Source organism: Anolis carolinensis, chromosome 3 (assembly GCF_035594765.1).
Source record: "Anolis carolinensis isolate JA03-04 chromosome 3, rAnoCar3.1.pri, whole genome shotgun sequence".
Taxonomy (NCBI): Eukaryota; Metazoa; Chordata; class Lepidosauria; order Squamata; family Dactyloidae; genus Anolis; species Anolis carolinensis.
Genome location: NC_085843.1, coordinates 50,101,922 through 50,120,839, shown reverse-complemented (window position 1 = coordinate 50,120,839; position 18,918 = coordinate 50,101,922). Strand labels below are relative to the sequence as shown.

The window sequence follows — 18,918 nt, the reverse complement described above, 5'->3', positions numbered from 1 at the left end:
AATCCAATTAAATCGACTCATCTTCATAGAGAACACAATCAGTGTTACAGTAGAGCCTTGCTTATCCAACATAAACGGGCCAGCAGAATGTTGGATAAGCGAAAATGTTGGTTAATAAGAAGTGATTAAGGAAAAGCCTATTAAATGTTAAATTACGCTATGATTTTACAAATTAAGTACCAAAACATCATGTTTTATAACAAATGGACAGAAAAAGCAGTTCAATACACGGTAACGTTATGTAGTACTTACCGTATTTATGAATTTAGCACCAAAAATCGCAATAGTCAAAAACATTGACTATTAAAAAGAATGACTACAAATAAGGATAGAATTGCATAAATTGAACTTAAAGTAACAACATTGTCAGAAGTTAAATCTGTAAAAAGTTATGTCCTTGCTGCCTAGAGAAACAACTGTGGATCTGGGCGGGAGGCAGACTGCGTTGAATAATCCAGAATGTTGGATAAGTGAAAGTTGGATAAGTGAGACTCTACTGTATTATCAGTCATCATAAGATGTGATGCTATCTACTAGCTTACAAAGGTTTAAAATAGAAGTGGGATGCTATGCAGGGGGTAAGGGACACTTCACCTCCTGCAGGCTGCAGCAATGTATCAGAAGAAATGCTATGTTACATTTTAGTTATTTTGGTTTTTTATGCTGCACTTGCAGTAATCCTGGGACATTTAAATTGAGTTTTAGATGAAAATTCACCTTAAAATCAGTCTAAAACATTTTAAATAGTTATTGGAAAGCTTTGGGGGGATCATCAGAGAGGTCTTGTGTGCCACAAAACTAGGTAGGGTCAATGGCACTTTCATCACCCCTGCCTTAAAAAAGATTAGGGAAGTCAATGGAGGAGAATATGACTATCAATAGCTACAACTCATGACTACTAAACAGCATCTCCACATTCAAGAAATATCCCACTGAATGCAAACCTCTGGGAGTAAAATAATACATGATGGTTGCCGTTTCCATGTCTTCCTTATGAGTTACCCAGAAACCCCTGGTTAGTTGCTGCAGACTACAGATCTTTGATTTCACCCTAGAAGGCTCTTCTTTTGTTCTTTTTAAGTAAATGTCCTGACTATCCTTCCCAGCAATATTTCCCAAATCTCACTGTACCTTCTGCTTACTAAAAATGCAGAGTACAAAGCATGTCATGTTGCAATTTTGCTGATGCTAAATACAGGTGGGTAATTTGTATTCAAAATATTCCAGGTAAGTCAATTAACTGTCAGATACATCTTGCAAGTAAACCAAGCTCAACATCCAATGTTTGCTTCCAGTGAGAACAGATCCACAAATCCAATTGAATTTGAGACATGTTGGCTTAAACTGAACTATCCATTAAAGTCAGATTCAATATACAGTATATTTTGAATTGTGAATACATTAACAGTTCAAAATTGATCCATTCTTGTTGTTGCTTTCATCCTTCTAAGCATGAAAGGGAGTATGGACATTCTTCCTTGTGTCTATTTTAAGCTTTCAGATGGAAAACTGATTATCTTTTCATTCATGATATCTCTTTTTAAGAATTTCACAAGCTTCTGAAACAGCTGGTCTACAAGGGTCAGCTGGATCTGCACAAGACTTCCTTTAAAACAGGTGCCCAGATCAAGACTTAATTCCAGTCCTTAACTCTTTCCATAAACATCAAGCTATCACTATCACAAACAGAACTCCCATCATTTGTGCTAGATTTCTATGAATGAAATCGGTTTTATCTTTCATAAACTGTACACAGATATCATTTCACTATTCTCAAAACTCTGTTCATGTGTGGAGCAAATCACAACAGCTGCTTGGAAGTAAAGAGCTATACCATCATAACATGGAATATGAGCAGGGAAATGATATGACACAGGTTTTTAGATTGCAGAAGGATATTAACTGTGCAATCCTATACAAATTTACTCAGATGAAGACAACACTCAGATCAATGGTACTTACTCTTGGGTAAATGAATATAGGATTCCAGCTTAAATAAGCAAAACGATACCTGATATGCATGCAAATTACACCTACTCATTAAAGCTGTCCTCAAACCATTACTGAAGAGCTACTGGAAGCTACAAAACAACATATTAAACAGTAATAGTGTGATAAAAGTTAATATATATGTACAAAATTCCACCACATTTCTTCAATTACTTCTTATTGTACAAAAAGTGGGAAATAAATGGAAATATTGTCAAGCTCTGTAAAAAAATTTGTGGATATAATAGCAAAAAATGCACTTATTATTTATGAATGTATTGTTGTTCCTTTTTAAAAAAAAAAATACATTGCATTGTCAAGGGCTTTCATGGCCAGAATCACTGGGTTTCCATGAGTTTTCCAGGCTGTATGGCCATGTTCCAGCTGCATTCCCTCCTAATGGAGAGAATGCTGCTGGAACATGGTCAAACAGCCCAGAAAGCTCACAGCAACCTAAACTACATGGCTTTTCAAAAGTAGAATTTTCAATGTGGTGAATATTCAGAAAATGAGGTTTCCAAGACTGGAAATGCATTGTTCTTTCTGTGATAGACTGTGCAGAAAAGGCTGCCAAGAGATACGGACTCTGTGGATGACCTCAACAAGTCGACCGGTTCATATCAGATGGTGAGACAAGAAAATGGCAGAACCTCTGCCACCTCTAAAGATGAAAAGGAACTGCTAGTCTGGTGAATATATTTTATGTGGTTTTCAGTGGTGTGCAAATTCATTTAATGTTCATATCTTTATATGGAAACAGCAGTCATGGGAATGAATTTGGCAATGTCAGGAATACTTCTCCAAACATGAAATATGCATTTCAACGGAAGCCTCCAGTGACAACAGTGGGGGATTTTTGGAGAGGAATTTTTACTGAGAGCATGTTAGGCAGAAATACTCCCAGGGTTGCTCAGACATTCAGGGAGCTGCTATTTATGTAACAAAAATGTCCATACTAATTGTATGTCTAGTTTGATTTTTACATGTTCCTTCAAAGTAATAAACCTCCTGTGACCCTGTCTACACTATTTATTTATTTATTTATTTATTTATTTATTTATTTTATTTACTATACTTTTACCCCGCCCTTCTCACCCCGGAGGGGACTCAGGGCGGTTTGGCAGTAATTCAATGCCTTTAAAACAAAATACAAAGAAAGTCATTTAAAATACATATTAAAATACAATTAAAACACAATTAAAACCGTTAACATTAATCAAATAAATGGTATCAAATGCTATTTCTGCTCTAAACTTCTCTCCCCCTGCCCCTTCAAGTTTCTGAAGAGACTCTTCTTTTAACGGACATAGAAATTTGAGGGAAAAACCTATTAGACAGAGCTAGGTACTTTAGATCTGTATGTAGTTGATGTTTAGTGGTTATAGTAGAATGTTTTTATATTAGGAAAATGTACTTCTACTGTTTTTGTCTTTGTATTTTGTCTTATGGTTTGTGCTCTTGTTTTCAATGTCTGTAGATTTTGTGTTAAGTTTTTTTAAAAAAAAATCAGTAAAAAAAAGATTCTGAAGAAGCAAACAATTTGAATTAGAACAATTATGAAAAAGAATAAAACTAATGCATACACCTTGCCTTGACCACTTATCATAACTCTTTCCCAAAAACACCCCTGTTGAAAGATATCAGCAACAACTGGTGGCTCTGATATCAGGCAAGAAGGAGGTCTGCTTTGAATTTTAATGCCAGTTTTGAAATAATTATTCAAGGAGTTTAAATTAATTTCAAGAGATGGTCCAGCACCTCAGAGGACTGCTTTATAGATCAGACAAAAGATTGAACCAGAGTCACTGCATCACTTATATCAGAGCCACCATTTGGAACTGAAAGAATTGTTACTGGAGATTTGATACTAGCAATGGTGAGCAATATCTACTTTAGATCTAATTTATGAGGATCTGATGGCATATCACTGAAATTAAAAAGTGTATATAATGGCAGGTCGGGTGTTCAAATGATTTATGCAAAACTTAACACAATCAAGTTTAAGGCTCCTTTACTATTCAGATGTTACTTTTTTAGACTTTTAGTCTTCTTCATGAATATGACTGCTCCATGTAGTCATGCCGGCCACATGACCTTGGAGGTGTCTATGGACAACACCAGCTCTTCCGCTTAGAAGTGGGGATGAGCACCACCCCTCATAGTTGGACATGGCTAGACTTAATGTCAAGGGGAACCTTTACTTGTGTATATATTCTGCAACAGACTAGCAAAGTTATATTTGGGTTGGATCACCACAAACACAAATATTGTACAGATCTAACAATCTTTTGCAAGCATGAAAAGAGTTTTAAAAAATTAAAGTACACTATTACAATTCATGAGATCTTCAATATCACCAAAGAAGTCATTGTGATAAAATATGGATAAAACTGGTGATAGAGAAGAATTAAGAAAACACCACACACTTTTCTGAAGTGCAAATTTTTACTTTTTAACTCAACAAGCTGTTCTTAAATAATAGTATTATTCAATAAACAACCGCATTATGTAAATATGGATCGAAATCAATGCCAGTCTTAAGTTATTATTCTATTTTGGCTGCCATGAACTCCCACGAGCATTAAGAAAGTGGCTGCTGCGTAGTTCATAAGATTTTTCTTTTAATGAAAACAGGGTACCAAAGAACAATATATATTTTTTTCAAATACTCTTTTGAAACCTGTGCAAAAATGGTGAAGATGTGACTTTATTTACCTTAGTTTTTTCGCCAATAACATTTCGTTCCAGCTCTGCTATCTTCCTGTTTAAATGATCTTGTATTTCCTTCTCCTTGAGAAGTTCAGCTGTTTCAGATTTCTGCTCTCCATCCAACAGAGCACATTCCATGTCCATCTAAGAACACAAAATAATTCTCAACCTCAATCTGGCTCATAAAGAAGTCCTGACACACAGTTTTGGAAGGCTTATTCATGCATAATATGTATTTTTGAAATAAAAAAACCCTCAGATGCCAACCCACATTATTAAGCTCTCTTGAGGTGCCTGAACACACATATGGAAACAGAAATACTGGAAATGGATTTAAATCAAGCCACTAGATCACTTGCTTTCAAAGACTATTTTTCTACTGTCTTCTGTCTTTACAATCTTTTTTCTGATTTCATTATAGCCAGCATTTGCACTTGTCACTGTTTCAAAGAGCTCATCCCATTACTATTTATATGTGACAAGAATTTATTTTCTTATCTTTATGCTAAAGATACTCATAAATACTCCCAAGTAATATCTAAGTACAATGCATATTTGTAAAATGTAAGTGAGCAAATATCATAAGTAGAACAGAAATCTTTTGTTGGATTGCATTTCAAAATATACTAATAAGATCAGGGATGGGCAAAGAGCTTATTATGGGCCACATTGCTCCCAGGCCCATTCTGTACCCACCATGGGATCCCGGGGAACATTCTCAAAAAAAGTTCAAAAAACAGGGGAGGCACTTTCACTACATCTCCCAGGTCAGTGAACAGAAATGACCTCTGGATTTCTTCCTGTCATGAAAGAGTACAGTTCTGGGTCTAATTTGACCCGGGGGATGGAAATTATGGCAAAAGTACCTCCCTTTTCCCCTTCAGGTTGTTTGGGGGGTATTTAGGGCAATATTGTTTGGGGGGGGGTACATGTGGATATGATCCCACAATATTTAGGTACTCTGCAAAGTTTCCTGAGAGCCCCTGCCCTCGGACAATTGCTTATCCTTGAACTAGCAAATAAACACATTGAATGCAGTGAAATTTATTTCTAAGTAATGTGTTTAGGATTATGCTTTAGGTATACAAAGAAAAAAAGTATCTCATACGAAGAATTGGATTCAGCATCAAGATCAAAGCTGTCATCACTTCCATCACTTCGATGCTATCCTTCACAGAACAGGGCCGCTGCCATTAGTTATGTGTTACTAATAACTGGCGTCAGAGGTTCAATTAACAAACACAAACACAATCTTGATATATTTTTACATGAATGCATGACAGTGGGACATCTCAACAGCCTCTTGAACTCATATCTTTCAATAATGTGCATAAATGTGTTTAGAACATGTATGCATCTGTCGCGGGTGCTTTGAATACAATTTCCTGCTTTTTGGCAGGAAGTTGGCTGGCCCATGAGGTCTCTTCCAACTCTATGATTCTATGATTCTATGTATCATCTTGTATAGCACTTTGTTGTTTTAAAATAAGTCATGTGAATTTTCCAGTGATATCTTACCTCTCTGGAGGACTCATCCATCTGATCATTTAAATCCTTGATTTTTTGTTCAAGTTCTTCCAAATTATTTAGTATTACAAGGCGCTGTTCTTCCATTTGATTAAGCTGCACCGCTCTTTGTTCATCAGCCATGCAATCTGGAGTCTGTAACAAATCAACAATTGTACTTCTTAACTTAAGGCATTTCAAAATACACATTTCCATTATGATTTTATTTCTTTTTCAAAAAAGTCATTAAAATATTGTTTACAACAGCAAACATTTAAGATAAAACAACAATAAATGAGATTTTCATTGAAAAACTCAGCTCATTTTGTCATTCTTTCAGAACACTTCTTGCTCTATATTGCGTTATCTATTATTTCAGAATATTATTGCAATCAGATATGATCCCACAATATTTAGGAAAGCCACCTGAGGCAATGTCTACATTTACCTAAGTAATTTGGCTTAGTGCTTTAGAGCTGCCCTGATGCAGCCTGGAATGTACCTGAAGCCTTTTGACTGTCCACATAATTGGTCAGGCCCTAGGTGAATTAGGGCTGCTGTCACTACCATTACATTAATGCCAATAACTAGCTACCTGCCAGAGGCCTGCTGGTAATCTTACATTTCTGGTTACATGGCTGTATGTTGTTATGTGACAGTACTATAACATTGACAGCAAGCTTCTGAGAGGGACGTGATCATTGGTGGGGCCGTAGCAATAGGTCCACTGAAAATGTGGAATTACTTGGGGCAAATGCAACCGAATCCATCTGTCCACACATCCCAAACTCCAGAATTACTACAGAGCTTCTGGGAACTCCAGAGTAAATCCCATGCCCTCTTGACCTGTATTAATGGTTGGATGCAGCATATCTGTTGTGAATCCAGCTCTGTCACTTAGGCTCCGTGCAGTAGCTGAGCAGTGGGTCCACTTTACTTTGGCAGTGTAGACATGGCCCTAGTCTCCTTACTGATTATAAACTTTTTCATTTGCTACAGCAGACTGAATAGTATGCGGAGCTTAAGTTACTTTCATAGTCACAAGATAATTTTTCAGTATTATAGCAGCATCTTGGTCTCATTCCCTATTCTCAATCTTTTCCTATAGTTTTAGGGAAGAAAATTATTAAACCACATGTTCTTCCCTTAGACTATGAAGAAGCAATATAATTCACAAGTGCAACTATGGATGTTTGGAACAAATAATAGATTTTATTGAAGGGTTTGAAGTTATTATTGTTGTCAGAACAAAAAAAAAGATCCTTTTAAATGAATGGCATTCCCTGCCAGCTACACTAATTCAAACAGGAACACCACTTATTTGCATGCATCCTGCTTCATTAATACTGATGTTGCATCTTGGGTTTCATCTTCCTAGTGAAGAGTTAAAACAGGATCTCTCACGTACAGAAGCAAAGACATGGAAAACATGCACAACTACAGTCCTTGGATTCACAGACTCGCACAGTTGAAAGAGCTCATATAGTCCAGAGCTGGACAAAAGATTTGTTGGGATCAATTGGTTAATCTGTCATTTGCAGCATAGAACCCTGGATTTATGTTTCACACAATGAAGAAAATCAATTACAGGCAGTCCCAAGTTACGAACAAGATAGGTTTTGTAGGTTTGCTCTTGAATTTGCTTTATTTTTTTTATTTGTGTCTATGGGCATTTTGTCCCATATGTAAGCTGCCCCTAGTCCCTTTTGGGAGATGGTGGTGGGTTATAAGAATAAAGTTGTTGTTGTTATTGCTGTTGTTGTTATTACTATTATTATATGTTCTCTCTAGGAACATGTAGGTCTTTCACCATGACACTATGATAACCACCAGAAGTTGACCACAGAGTCACACTGGAAGACCTACAGATTCCTATCTATCATGAAAATGGAGGGCTGACTGTATCTTATCATATCACCTGGTAATCATTTCTTCTCCAGATCTTAACCCGTAGAGATTTTCTATGTCAACCAGAAATTAGTATAAAAAGAAAAGATATATATACTTTTGATTTGGTTGTGGTTTGCATTAGGAAAAATGTTATGCTCCATAATCATTATGATGAGTGCTGGTTCTGTGTCTCTATATCTCCATCACAGTGCCGGAGCCAGGATGGTGGAGGGTCTTTATACATCTGCCATTTATATTACACCCATTGCATTTTACCAAAAGTGATAGCAGTTAAAAAATATACAATCGCTACAAGCTTTTGGGAATCAGTTATTCCCAAACGATGGGTTATTATGCACAAAAACAAGGAAAATGATTAACTTCTCAGGATTGGTGCCATAAGACTGATTGCTGTTGCAACAAAGCTAAAACCAAGAACATACACAATAGTTATCAAAACTTTTAAAAAGTTCCTTTGGTTATAAGTACAAAAACAATCTTAATTCCTAACTAGATTTCCAACCATTTTTTTCTATATAATACTGTTCACTTACCTTTGACATGATGCTTAGGTAAGAAGAATCATTGACGCTCTTCATGAAGGCAGAAGCAGGTGAAGGTGAAATTGTCCGGTTGTCATTTATATATTTATTTGTTCTGGTCCCTCCAGAAGAAAAGATTCCCAGAGAATTCTGACCAAGATCGTTGAAGTCAGAGAAATCAGAATCTCCAGTAGGTGGCTGCACGTGCCTTCTTAATCTTGTTTCTGGAGTCATCTGAGAATCTTCAAATACAGAATCTTCATCAGACAGCTGAAGCTTTTCAAGTTCTTTATTGATTTTTTGAACATCAGCTACAGTTGTGATGGTAACAGGATCACTGTCAGGCTTGGAATATTCTGCACATAGGTTGAGGATTGTCTCCAGTCGTTGGCGCTCCTTATATTGGAGTAAAAAAATGAAAATATTAAATAGGAATGACAAGCACTTAATACTATCATGTTGCATAGAAAAGTTCAATTGCATGGTCTAATGCTAAAAACAAAACAAAACTCGATACACTAATCCTAATCACATTTCCTAAACTACAGATACCATGGATTCCAATCAAGTACTCCTGATTAACACACAATTCATGTACTGTATGATCCCTGTATCCTCTGGGAACTGTGAGTAGATATGTATAACTATGTATAATAGCATACCTTAAAGGACTTTGCACCTAGGAATACCATTGAGTTGTAGTGGAGCACCTAGAAAATGGTTATAGGACTATTTTGTCATATGTGGATAAATAAAACCAGAAATACTGGTCCTATAGATACAGGGTCAAGGTATACACTCTTTAAATTGAAATGCTATCAGGACGAAAATTGCCACACTAGGAGGACACATTTACCACTGAAAGCCTCCTAAGTTTCAGAACTTTTGTGTCATCCGCTGATTTTAGGACATTTTTAAGGGGTGGGGGAAGGCTGCTGGACACACACACACACAAGCCAGAAGGTAGGGTTGGGGAGGTTAGCAGAGGCTGAGAGTCAAAGAGGTGAAGGGGGGGGGGGGGTGTTAGTTAAATATTTTTCAGCCCTTCTTTTATTTTACTAGTAATTTTGCTAGGGAGAAGTTGCACATCCACTCTAGAGAAATTACTAGAAAAATAAAAGAAGGACTGAAAGATATTGAATTTAGAAAATTTAATGTAGAAGAAAAACGACTTGTCAAAAAGCAATCCATTCCCTAAGCACTAAACAGAGGCACTGAGACACATGGAGCTAGCACATCTTTCCCTCTGAAATGTCGGCTTTGCATAAAGACACATGATCCACTTTCTTTTTCTGATTGGCTCTGGCAAGGCTAAAGGAGGAGGAAAAACCCATGCATGGGTGCTCTTCTCTCACAGCAGCGGGATGCAGCCAATACAGTCAAAGACCGGCCGCCACCTGTCCCATTATTGCTGGTCTCCAACTGCCCCCACCCACCCGCCACCCTCATATCAGGGATTCGACTGCCGATTTTAGCTGAATCAGCTGAATACGGAATGCCAAGCTGATATCATGCACATCCCTGGTTTTTAATGGTATATATTCTGTTTTAATATGTTGTTGTTCCCCATCTCAATACATGGCTAGGTGGGTGCTGAACAAAATTATTATTACTAATATTATTATCATCATAATCATTGCTGTATTTACTTGAGTCTAATGCGCAATCAGAAATAGCGCCCACCTCAGTATTCAAAACCCTGAAACTCAAAGAAGTATTTACCATATTACACAAATCTAATGTGCATCCTAATTTGGGGAAAGTAATTTAGTCAAAAAAGGTGAGCATTAGATTCAAGTAAATATGGTATTATTCCACAGAATGATGAAATCCTGATTAGCTTTTCTATACATATATACATTTTATACATATATTCATGGTTTTCAGGAAAAAGTTAAACACTTGGCTTTGAACACAGGCGTTTGGGGATTAGTGTAATATGGAATCTGACTTGAATGCAGGAGCACAAGTATGGAAGTAGGCACTAGGTTTTCTGTTTTGTTGTGTGTGTGTGTGTGTGTGTGTGTGTGTGTGTATATATATATATATATATATATATATATATATGTTTTAACTGTTTTATTGCTAGAATTGTTGTATTTGTTTATCTGTATGTGTGATGCGGCATTGAATTTTGCCAATAATTGTAAGCCGCTCTGAGTCCCCTTAGGGGTGAGAGAAGCAGGAAAAAATATAGTAAATAAATAAATATTTGACATGTGCAGTGAAATAATCGCAAGACTGAGACCAGGGCTGATTACAATACTAATGCTGTGCAAAAAGCTGTCATTAACGCAAAGTTTTGCAGAACTTCAAGCAAAATATAAGTCATAACTTTAAACAGATGTTTTTTCAGTCTGTGAGTTAAAGTGTTACATTATCACCTCTCCTTACATTCAGAAGAGCCAGCAATGAACATGTTTGCTGACAACTCTCATCTTAAATTATCTAATTAAAGGCAATCAAACATTGTTTAATCTTAACCCACATGATAGAACGCACAGATATATTCAACTTCTGTCTCCAAATTAAAAGGCACACATAGAGAAAACATGGAAGTTAGATATATGCAGTTCATAGGAAAGTCCACTGTATTCAAAAGATTTATTCAAAAATTACACAATCACAGATTTACATATATTCAAAATAAAGTCTCACTTTGATGGACCATACTCCTGAGTAAATGTACATGAGACTGGGGCTGGATCTACTCTGCAGTTTGAACATGCATTATATAGATGCATAAAATGCAGTTCAATGCAATTTTATGGCTCTACACTTACCATACAATACAGTTCATACTGCATTATTTGGAGGAGGAGATTCAATCCACCTCTCCAGTCTCAGCAGCAAAAATACCCAAGTGTTTGGTTTAGAAACCAAAAGAAGTTTTCTCCCAAAATTTTTCTGCTAGGAAAAAAAGTTATGTGTTTTGCACATTCATGAAAAAGAGTGCAGATGCACTTCACAAACTGTAAATGTCATATATGCACTTGCTTCTAGTCTGACAAAAACATTAGTACAGTTCAGTCATGAGTGTAGTGTTACTGATCAAATGCATTCTTTCTAATCATCCCCTAAACCCAGTTGCACTCCCTTCCTCTCAAGGCAAGCATGACACATTCAAAAGACAAAATGACAATGAAATTGCTGCACCTCAGAACTTCTTCGTTCCCTCCAAGCATTTTCTCCACAAGCCTCCAGTTCCTCCTTCATTTGCTTAGCCCGCATTTCCTCTCTTCCTCTCAAGCCTGCATTCTTTGAGTAACCAACCCATTTCTGAAAGCACCGTCTGACTGCTGGCCAGGAACTCCAACTTCTATCCATCCTTTGAACCTGCCACAGGGCACTTTGCCGGCACTTTTGCTACCTTCGCTGAAACAGTTAAGAGCTGGGATAAACAATACTCGATCCCCGGAGTCCACCCCCACGTACAGTGACAGGATATGTTCATTTTGGCACCTCTCCTACTCATCCACTCTTTGGAACAGAAGCTCTGTCAAACTGAATCCAAACACAAAACAACTTTACTTTTGCCTTGCTTGGATGCTTTGGGGTAAAGAGATTACCTTAACCTTTTAAAACTGAACCCTTTAAAAAAAATTCACAACTAATTGCCATGCAGGGGAAAGCATTTACATATAATAGATGTTAAGTGGAATTGCCCAATGCCCAGCCATTTAAGGCAAAGGCATACATTTTTAAATCTGCATTCTAAAACAGCAGGAAAAATGTGTGCCAGGCATTTCAATTAGAAATAAAAAGTGTCTAAACACTCATAACGGCTCTCTGTCCAAGTGACAAATATAGCTTCCTTTACCATCATTGCTGCAATGGAGGTAATAGAATATGTTACCTCATTTCTATTTCAACATGTACAACTGAGTGTTAAAGAGCTTATGCACAGGAAGTTCTGTCAGCAGCTATTTCGTGCTGTCTATTCTCACCATTCTATTGGCTGCCGACCAGTCGCCATTTCATTGCACCTTTACTTTCCGATGCATACTATACATTTAAATTCTGTTTTATAGGGATATACAGAAGCAATGAAAAGACTTGCTACAATTAATAGCCTAAACATAGGTATACAGGTCATGCATATATGTTAATACAGTATAATAACAACTGAAGACCTGTGGTTTTTGACTTTGAATTTATTTTAATGGTTTTTAACTGGAAATTTTAAAAATACTGTTTATATTTAATCCTGTTTTAATGTTCATATATTTGGATATTTAAATGCATATGCTGATGCTTTTATGTTAAGCTGCTTTGAGTCCCTTTCGGGGGAGATAAAACGGGGTAAAAGGTAAGGATAAAGGTTTCCCCTTGACATTAAGTCTAGTTGTGTCCAACTCTAGGGGTTGGTGCTCATCTCCATTTCTAAGCTGAAGATTCGGGGTTGTTCGTAGACATCTCCAAGGTCATGTGACCTTTCCGCCGGAGCGTACCTATTAATCTACTCACATTTGCATGTTGTCGAACTGCTAGGTTGGCAGAAGCTGGGGCTAACAACAGGAGCTCACCCCGCTCCCTGTATTCGAACCGCTGACATTCTGGTGAGCAAGTTCAGCAGCTCAGTGGTTTAACCCGCTGTGCCACCAGAAGCTCCAAAGTGGAGTATAAATAAACATAATAATAATAATGATGATAATGATGATGCATCTTCCAACAGGCCTACCCAGTCAATTCTAAACTGTGAATTTTAACCTACAATTTATTAGTATTAGTGTCAGTCTTTTTTATCTGTATTTTAATATATGTATTTTAATAGTATTACATTTTATCCATCTGTTATAACCATGTTGTATCCCACCTTGAGCCATGAAAGAGGTGGGTAACAATTTTTTTTTATTATTATAATTTATAGAATGGTGGAGTAACAGTGCAATTGCTCCTAAATATCTTACCCTAACTTACCTCTCCTATGGCTATAGCATGAACAAGCATTACCATCCCCAATGGTCTCATAAACAAGCAAATGATATCATGTTCCCAGCATTTATTGGAAAACTTGGCTTTATTCCCAATAACTCCCAGAATCTCCATTCTGCATGGCCACTGGTCCAGCATGGCTCCCACCCAACATGACCACTGGCCAATATGAAATAGTTATTCCACCGAAAGGTACAAGATCCCGTCTGATCATGTAACCTTCAGAGATCATCTTAGTTCTTGGATGGGAAACTGTCAAAAAATACTAGGTGTCACAGGTTATATTTCACAGGAAGGAACTAGCAAAGTATTCCTCTTGTCTAAGAAGACACTACACATTTCATGGGGTGCCATAGGTCAACAGGCAACTTAAGGACACATGAACACACATGGGCAAGGAATAGAGGTAGCAGGTAATTAAACTTTCCAATTCATAACAAAACTTTTTTTTTCAAATTTCAGGAATATAGGAAAGTGTTTTATAATGAGTAATTGGTCCAAATAACCAAGTACTGAACTTCTGGAAGCTGTGGCTCTCTAGGGGCCCTTCCAGACAGTTCCTAGATCCCAGGATCTGATCCCAGGTTTTCTGCTTTAAACTGGATTATGAGTCTGAATTGCCAGATAATCTGGCATAAACAAAAAACCTGGGATCCTATCCAGGGATAAAGTCCCTGTCTGGAAGGGTCCTAGGATGTCTTTCCTAGTCCTGCTTGGAGGTTCCTACAATCAGGTATTATTTATTTACAGTATTTATATTCCGCCCTTCTCACCCCGAAGGGGACTCAGGGCGGATCACATTACACATAAGGCAAACATTCAATGCCTTAACATAGAACAAAGACAAAGACAAACACGGGGTTCGAGCTGGCCTCGAACTCATGACCTCTTGGTCAGAGTGATTTGTTGCACTGGCTGCAGCTGGTTGCTCAACAGCCTGCGCCACAGCCCGGGCCCGAGCTTGGGAATAAAGCTCAACAACCTGCGCCACAGCCCAGGTATGTTCAGGGAGTCATAACAATTCAATGTAGGATCATACAATTCTTGCTAGGATGCAAAAGAAAATCCCATAGAGTTTTTAATTTCCTCAATTTACAGAACATGAATTACAACAAAGAGTTCAATAAAATCCTTCCTCGGGATCGTATAACATATCTGCATGTGGAAATTAACACTGATAAGTGCTACATAACCCTAATGCTGAATGTCAGCATTGTGTGACTCAATGCACAATGAAAAGTACAACCAAATGCTATGCAAATTCCATGTACTTCTGCATGAGCAATAGCCGTGCATGTGCAACTGTGTTCCTACAATCTTCAACTGAATGTATATATCTCAAAAGTTTCAACCACTTCACCAGGAGAACCTATGCATGCTGAAGGCAACACTACTGATCTTTATCACTAGCCAAAACAACTGTTTGGGATACACCTGAATTTTCTCATGATAGTGGATGGAGTATTGTGAAAGTGATAAATTGGAGAGCATCTCTTCCTAAATTCTTAAGGATTACTCCCTTAATTTACTATTTAAATAAGCAGACAGAATCTATATATTGCTCATTGACACAGAAATCTGGATTATTGAATGAACTGATGCAGTGTGTCAGAAACATCTACTTCCTGGAAGTGACTATTTTATACAGATGACCAATTTTGGGGTGCATGGAGTTGCTGAATTAGAATACAATGATATCTATCCTCCGCAGTTTACTTCTGATACAAAAAACTGAAATCCTTTACAGGCAGTCCCATAAGTTACGAATAAAATAGATTCTGCAGGTTTCTTTTTAAATTGAATTTATTTGTAAGTCAGAACAGGTACATCATTTTTGAAGTGTAACTCCAGCCACACACACACACACACACACGTGTGTGTGTATGTATATATGTGTATGTGTGTGTGTATGTATGTATATGTATGTATGTATGTGTGTGTGTATGTGTGTGTGTGTATGTGTGTGTGTGTGTATATATATATATATATATATATATATATATATATATATATATGTCTGCATGCTTTGGATATCATAGGGGAGGATTAAAACCCCTATGGTATTTGTTTTGCTGTCTGTGCCCCTGTTCAGGAGATTTCGCCTCATTTTCTGCCCTGTGATAATTGGATTTTGAAAATATTTGGCTTGTGGAAACAAGGACTGGAAATAAAACTTTAGTTGAGACACTTTTCCCCCCATGATAACGCTTTCAGGAGTGAATTTCCCTTCCAAGATTTCTCTCATTTTCTGTTGTCTCACCCCTGTTCTTAACTATTTGTTTGTAAATTGAATGTTTGTAACTCAGTGACATACGGGTACTATTGTGCATACAAGTCAGTAATAATTTTTCTAATTAAAGAGCACCACCTGGAGGAAAAACTGTGCATTGCCTTCAATAAGTGAACACTATGATTCTTCAACTCTAAATGTAACAAATATTCATTTCAGTTTGCTCATTAAGGGTCTTCAAATCTGGGTTAAGGGAGAAATAAGTAAACACTTTAGACTCTAGCAAAACTTGGGGAAGCTATATTTCTGGACTTCAACTAACATCCTCCTCCTGCTGTGATGAATAATGGTAGCTGTAATCCCGCAGAATTTGTCATTTTGAGCCAAACAGATTCTTGGTCTCAAGCTGGGCATTGAACAGACATTGTCTAGCAATGTACTTTAGCAGATTTTCCGAGTTAACATGCTGAGGAGTATCCCTGCTAGTACTCAGTGACAGTCCACTTTTGCTGCCGTTCCTTGCTCTTACTAACTCTTTTCACGGCCCCTTTCCCTCCACATCGGTATCTGTAAAGGCATTAGCATCTGTATTGGGTTCATCCTCAGGCTGGTATGACTGCCACTGATGGAACCTAGGATCCACTGGTGGCAGTGATCCCAGGGGTGGCATCACCAGTCCCACTACACTCCAGCAACCACTTAACCCATTGCCATGGCAATGGCATTGCAAATGATAGGAAGAGAGAGTGACTTTTATGCAGGCACAAAATAACCTCTTTTATGTGTCCTCTCCACATGTAAAGGGCTGATTGGAGGGTGAAGGGGAGAAATGTGTCAAGAGGAAGGCACCTCAGGCCAACCCTGATCAGGACCACCTGGAAACCGATGTCCTCACTGTGGAAGAACATGCAGGTCAAGAATAAGGCTCCACAGTCACCTATGTATCCACTGCCAAAACACTGCACTTAGAAGGCCATCCTACTCGGAAAACGAGGAATCGCCTAAGTAAGTCTCCACATGTAAAGTTTTCTAAAGGTTCAAGGGCTGACTATCTGTCTGTCCATCCATCCTTCCTTTTTTTTGTAAAAGTTTATAACATTTCTCCAAGCCTTCACGGATTCCCTGCAAGGACATTACAGGCCCCTGGAATGACCTGCCAGAAGAGATTTGACAGCTACATCAGCTGTCAGAATTCAAGATACAACTGAAGACTTATCTCTTTGCATGTGGTTCTCTACCTTATCCTCCCAAAATTCCTGAGAAAGAATAGAGGTGTACAAGTAGCATATGCCTAATGTTATGTCCTAAGCCACATGTAATGTATTTCATTTTTATATGGCAATCCTAATAATTTTATTAGAAAATAAATTAAGCAAGTGTAATGGAATTATAGGATTGCAGCCTCAAAGCAACAAATAATGAAGCTACTGGGTGCAGTTGAACTTTTCCCCAAAATTTCAAATCCTCCACCCAAAAAGGTATTCTTGGAAATGTTCTAAGCATGATAGTTTTCAGGAAATGAGTATCTCCTCAGAATCATTCATATGTGTTAAAAATCTTTTTCAAATTCTTTCTCCCTGGCCATATGCCACAAGCAAAAAGGAGGACAACACAGCCCTGATTCATCTACTGAGTTCAGGGGAAAGGGGGTGGCACTGTTGGCCTGTAAGTATAGCAGACCAGTTAGCATTGGAGGCAGTCATGTTGTCTGCAGCCTGCTCAAAGTATGCTCAAACACTGCTCCAGAGTTTCTCCAAAATTACAGAGAATTCGCCGACTTCAGCTTAATGTAAGGTTAAACCTGTGCAATCCTGCATTAAGGATATGGAGTCTATAGATGTTGTCCGAACATCCAGGTTTGATTTCTGGTCCACTTTGTGTAAACAAAGCCCTACTCTAAACTGTAGTTTGCTTTGATTCCTCACCCCTCCTGCCCCACTTCACTTGGAACACAGTATAGCATCCTTGACTGCACTCTTAAAACAGACCCATTACCAAAAGGGTTGTTTGAAGGACAGCAGGATTGCAGTTGCCAAGGGACTGACCTTTTGAAAACAGCATCAAAGCCAAGGATGGAAAGAGTCTGTTCTACAAACACACACTTCCTCCCAGATTTTGGCCAGGCAGCTATGTTCATTCTTTGACACCTATAGTTCATTTGAACATGCAGTCTCCAAGCCTCAGTCCTTGCACTGTCTAACCTGAGAAACAACTTCCCTTGTAAGATGCTAAAAATGGAAAAAATAAATCATGGGAGGAAATTTCTTCACATGTAAACAGCTGCTCTCTTTAACAGTTGAAGTTGTTACAAAGCCAAAAAGTACATGAGATTAGATGTAGACTATTAAGGGGGAAAGTGTGTGGGCAAGGGAAACATCAGGCAAATAAATCAGAAATTATACTGTGTCATGTTATCTTTAAGACTAGAATAATTCTTTATACTTTCTCAAGGATATAATTATTAGTTATGCCAAATCTTGTTTTATACCATTTTATTTTTAGTGCTATACAAACATAGTAGCACTTTCCATACTTACAGATATGCTCTGTTTCTATGGTTCTATCATTCTGTTACATGGAAAGCTTTCATTTGCTTAAATAAGATCTACTGTGAGATTTGTAATGCTGTTCACCAAAGAATGAAAAAAATCAGTAACTCCAATAACTGCATTTCACACTAATTTGAGAAATTTCCTAAACCACTAGAATCATAGAATCATAGAATAGTAGAGTTGGAAGAGACCACATGGGCCATCCAGTCCAACCCCCTGCTAAGAAGCAGGAAATCGCATTCAAAGCACCCCCGACAGATGGCCATCCAGCCTCTGCTTAAAAGCCTCCAAAGAAGGAGCCTCCACCACGGCCCCGGGGAGAGAGTTCCACTGTCGAACAGCTCTCACAGTGAGGAAGTTCTTCCTGATGTTCAGGTGGAATCTCCTTTCCTGTAGTTTGAAGCCATTGTTCCGTGTCCTAGTCTGCAGGGCAGCAGAAAACAAGCTTGCTCCCTCCTCCCTACGACTTCCCCTCACATATTTATACATGGCTATCATGTCTCCTCTCAGCCTTCTCTTCTGCAGGCTAAACATGCCCAGCTCTTTAAGCCGCTCCTCATAGGGC

General features: G+C 37.9%; 1 protein-coding gene across 12 annotated transcripts in view; it reads right to left on the bottom strand.

The window, feature by feature from the left end:
* The window catches only part of phldb2 (pleckstrin homology like domain family B member 2), a 92,657-nt gene that overhangs the window by 42,475 nt on the left and 31,264 nt on the right, over positions 1–18,918 (bottom strand). For 11 of the 12 annotated variants that reach the window (XM_062974885.1, XM_008107766.3, XM_062974889.1 and 8 more), the window contains 3 exons: positions 8,649–9,032; positions 6,217–6,360; positions 4,705–4,842 (listed from right to left, as the gene is read on the bottom strand). In XM_062974885.1, coding sequence (XP_062830955.1) covers positions 4,705–4,842; positions 6,217–6,360; positions 8,649–9,032 — 666 coding nt within the window. Of the gene's footprint in view, positions 1–4,704; positions 4,843–6,216; positions 6,361–8,648; positions 9,033–11,792; positions 12,105–18,918 lie in introns of those variants that run through there. The other variant, XM_062974894.1, reaches the window with a different exon arrangement.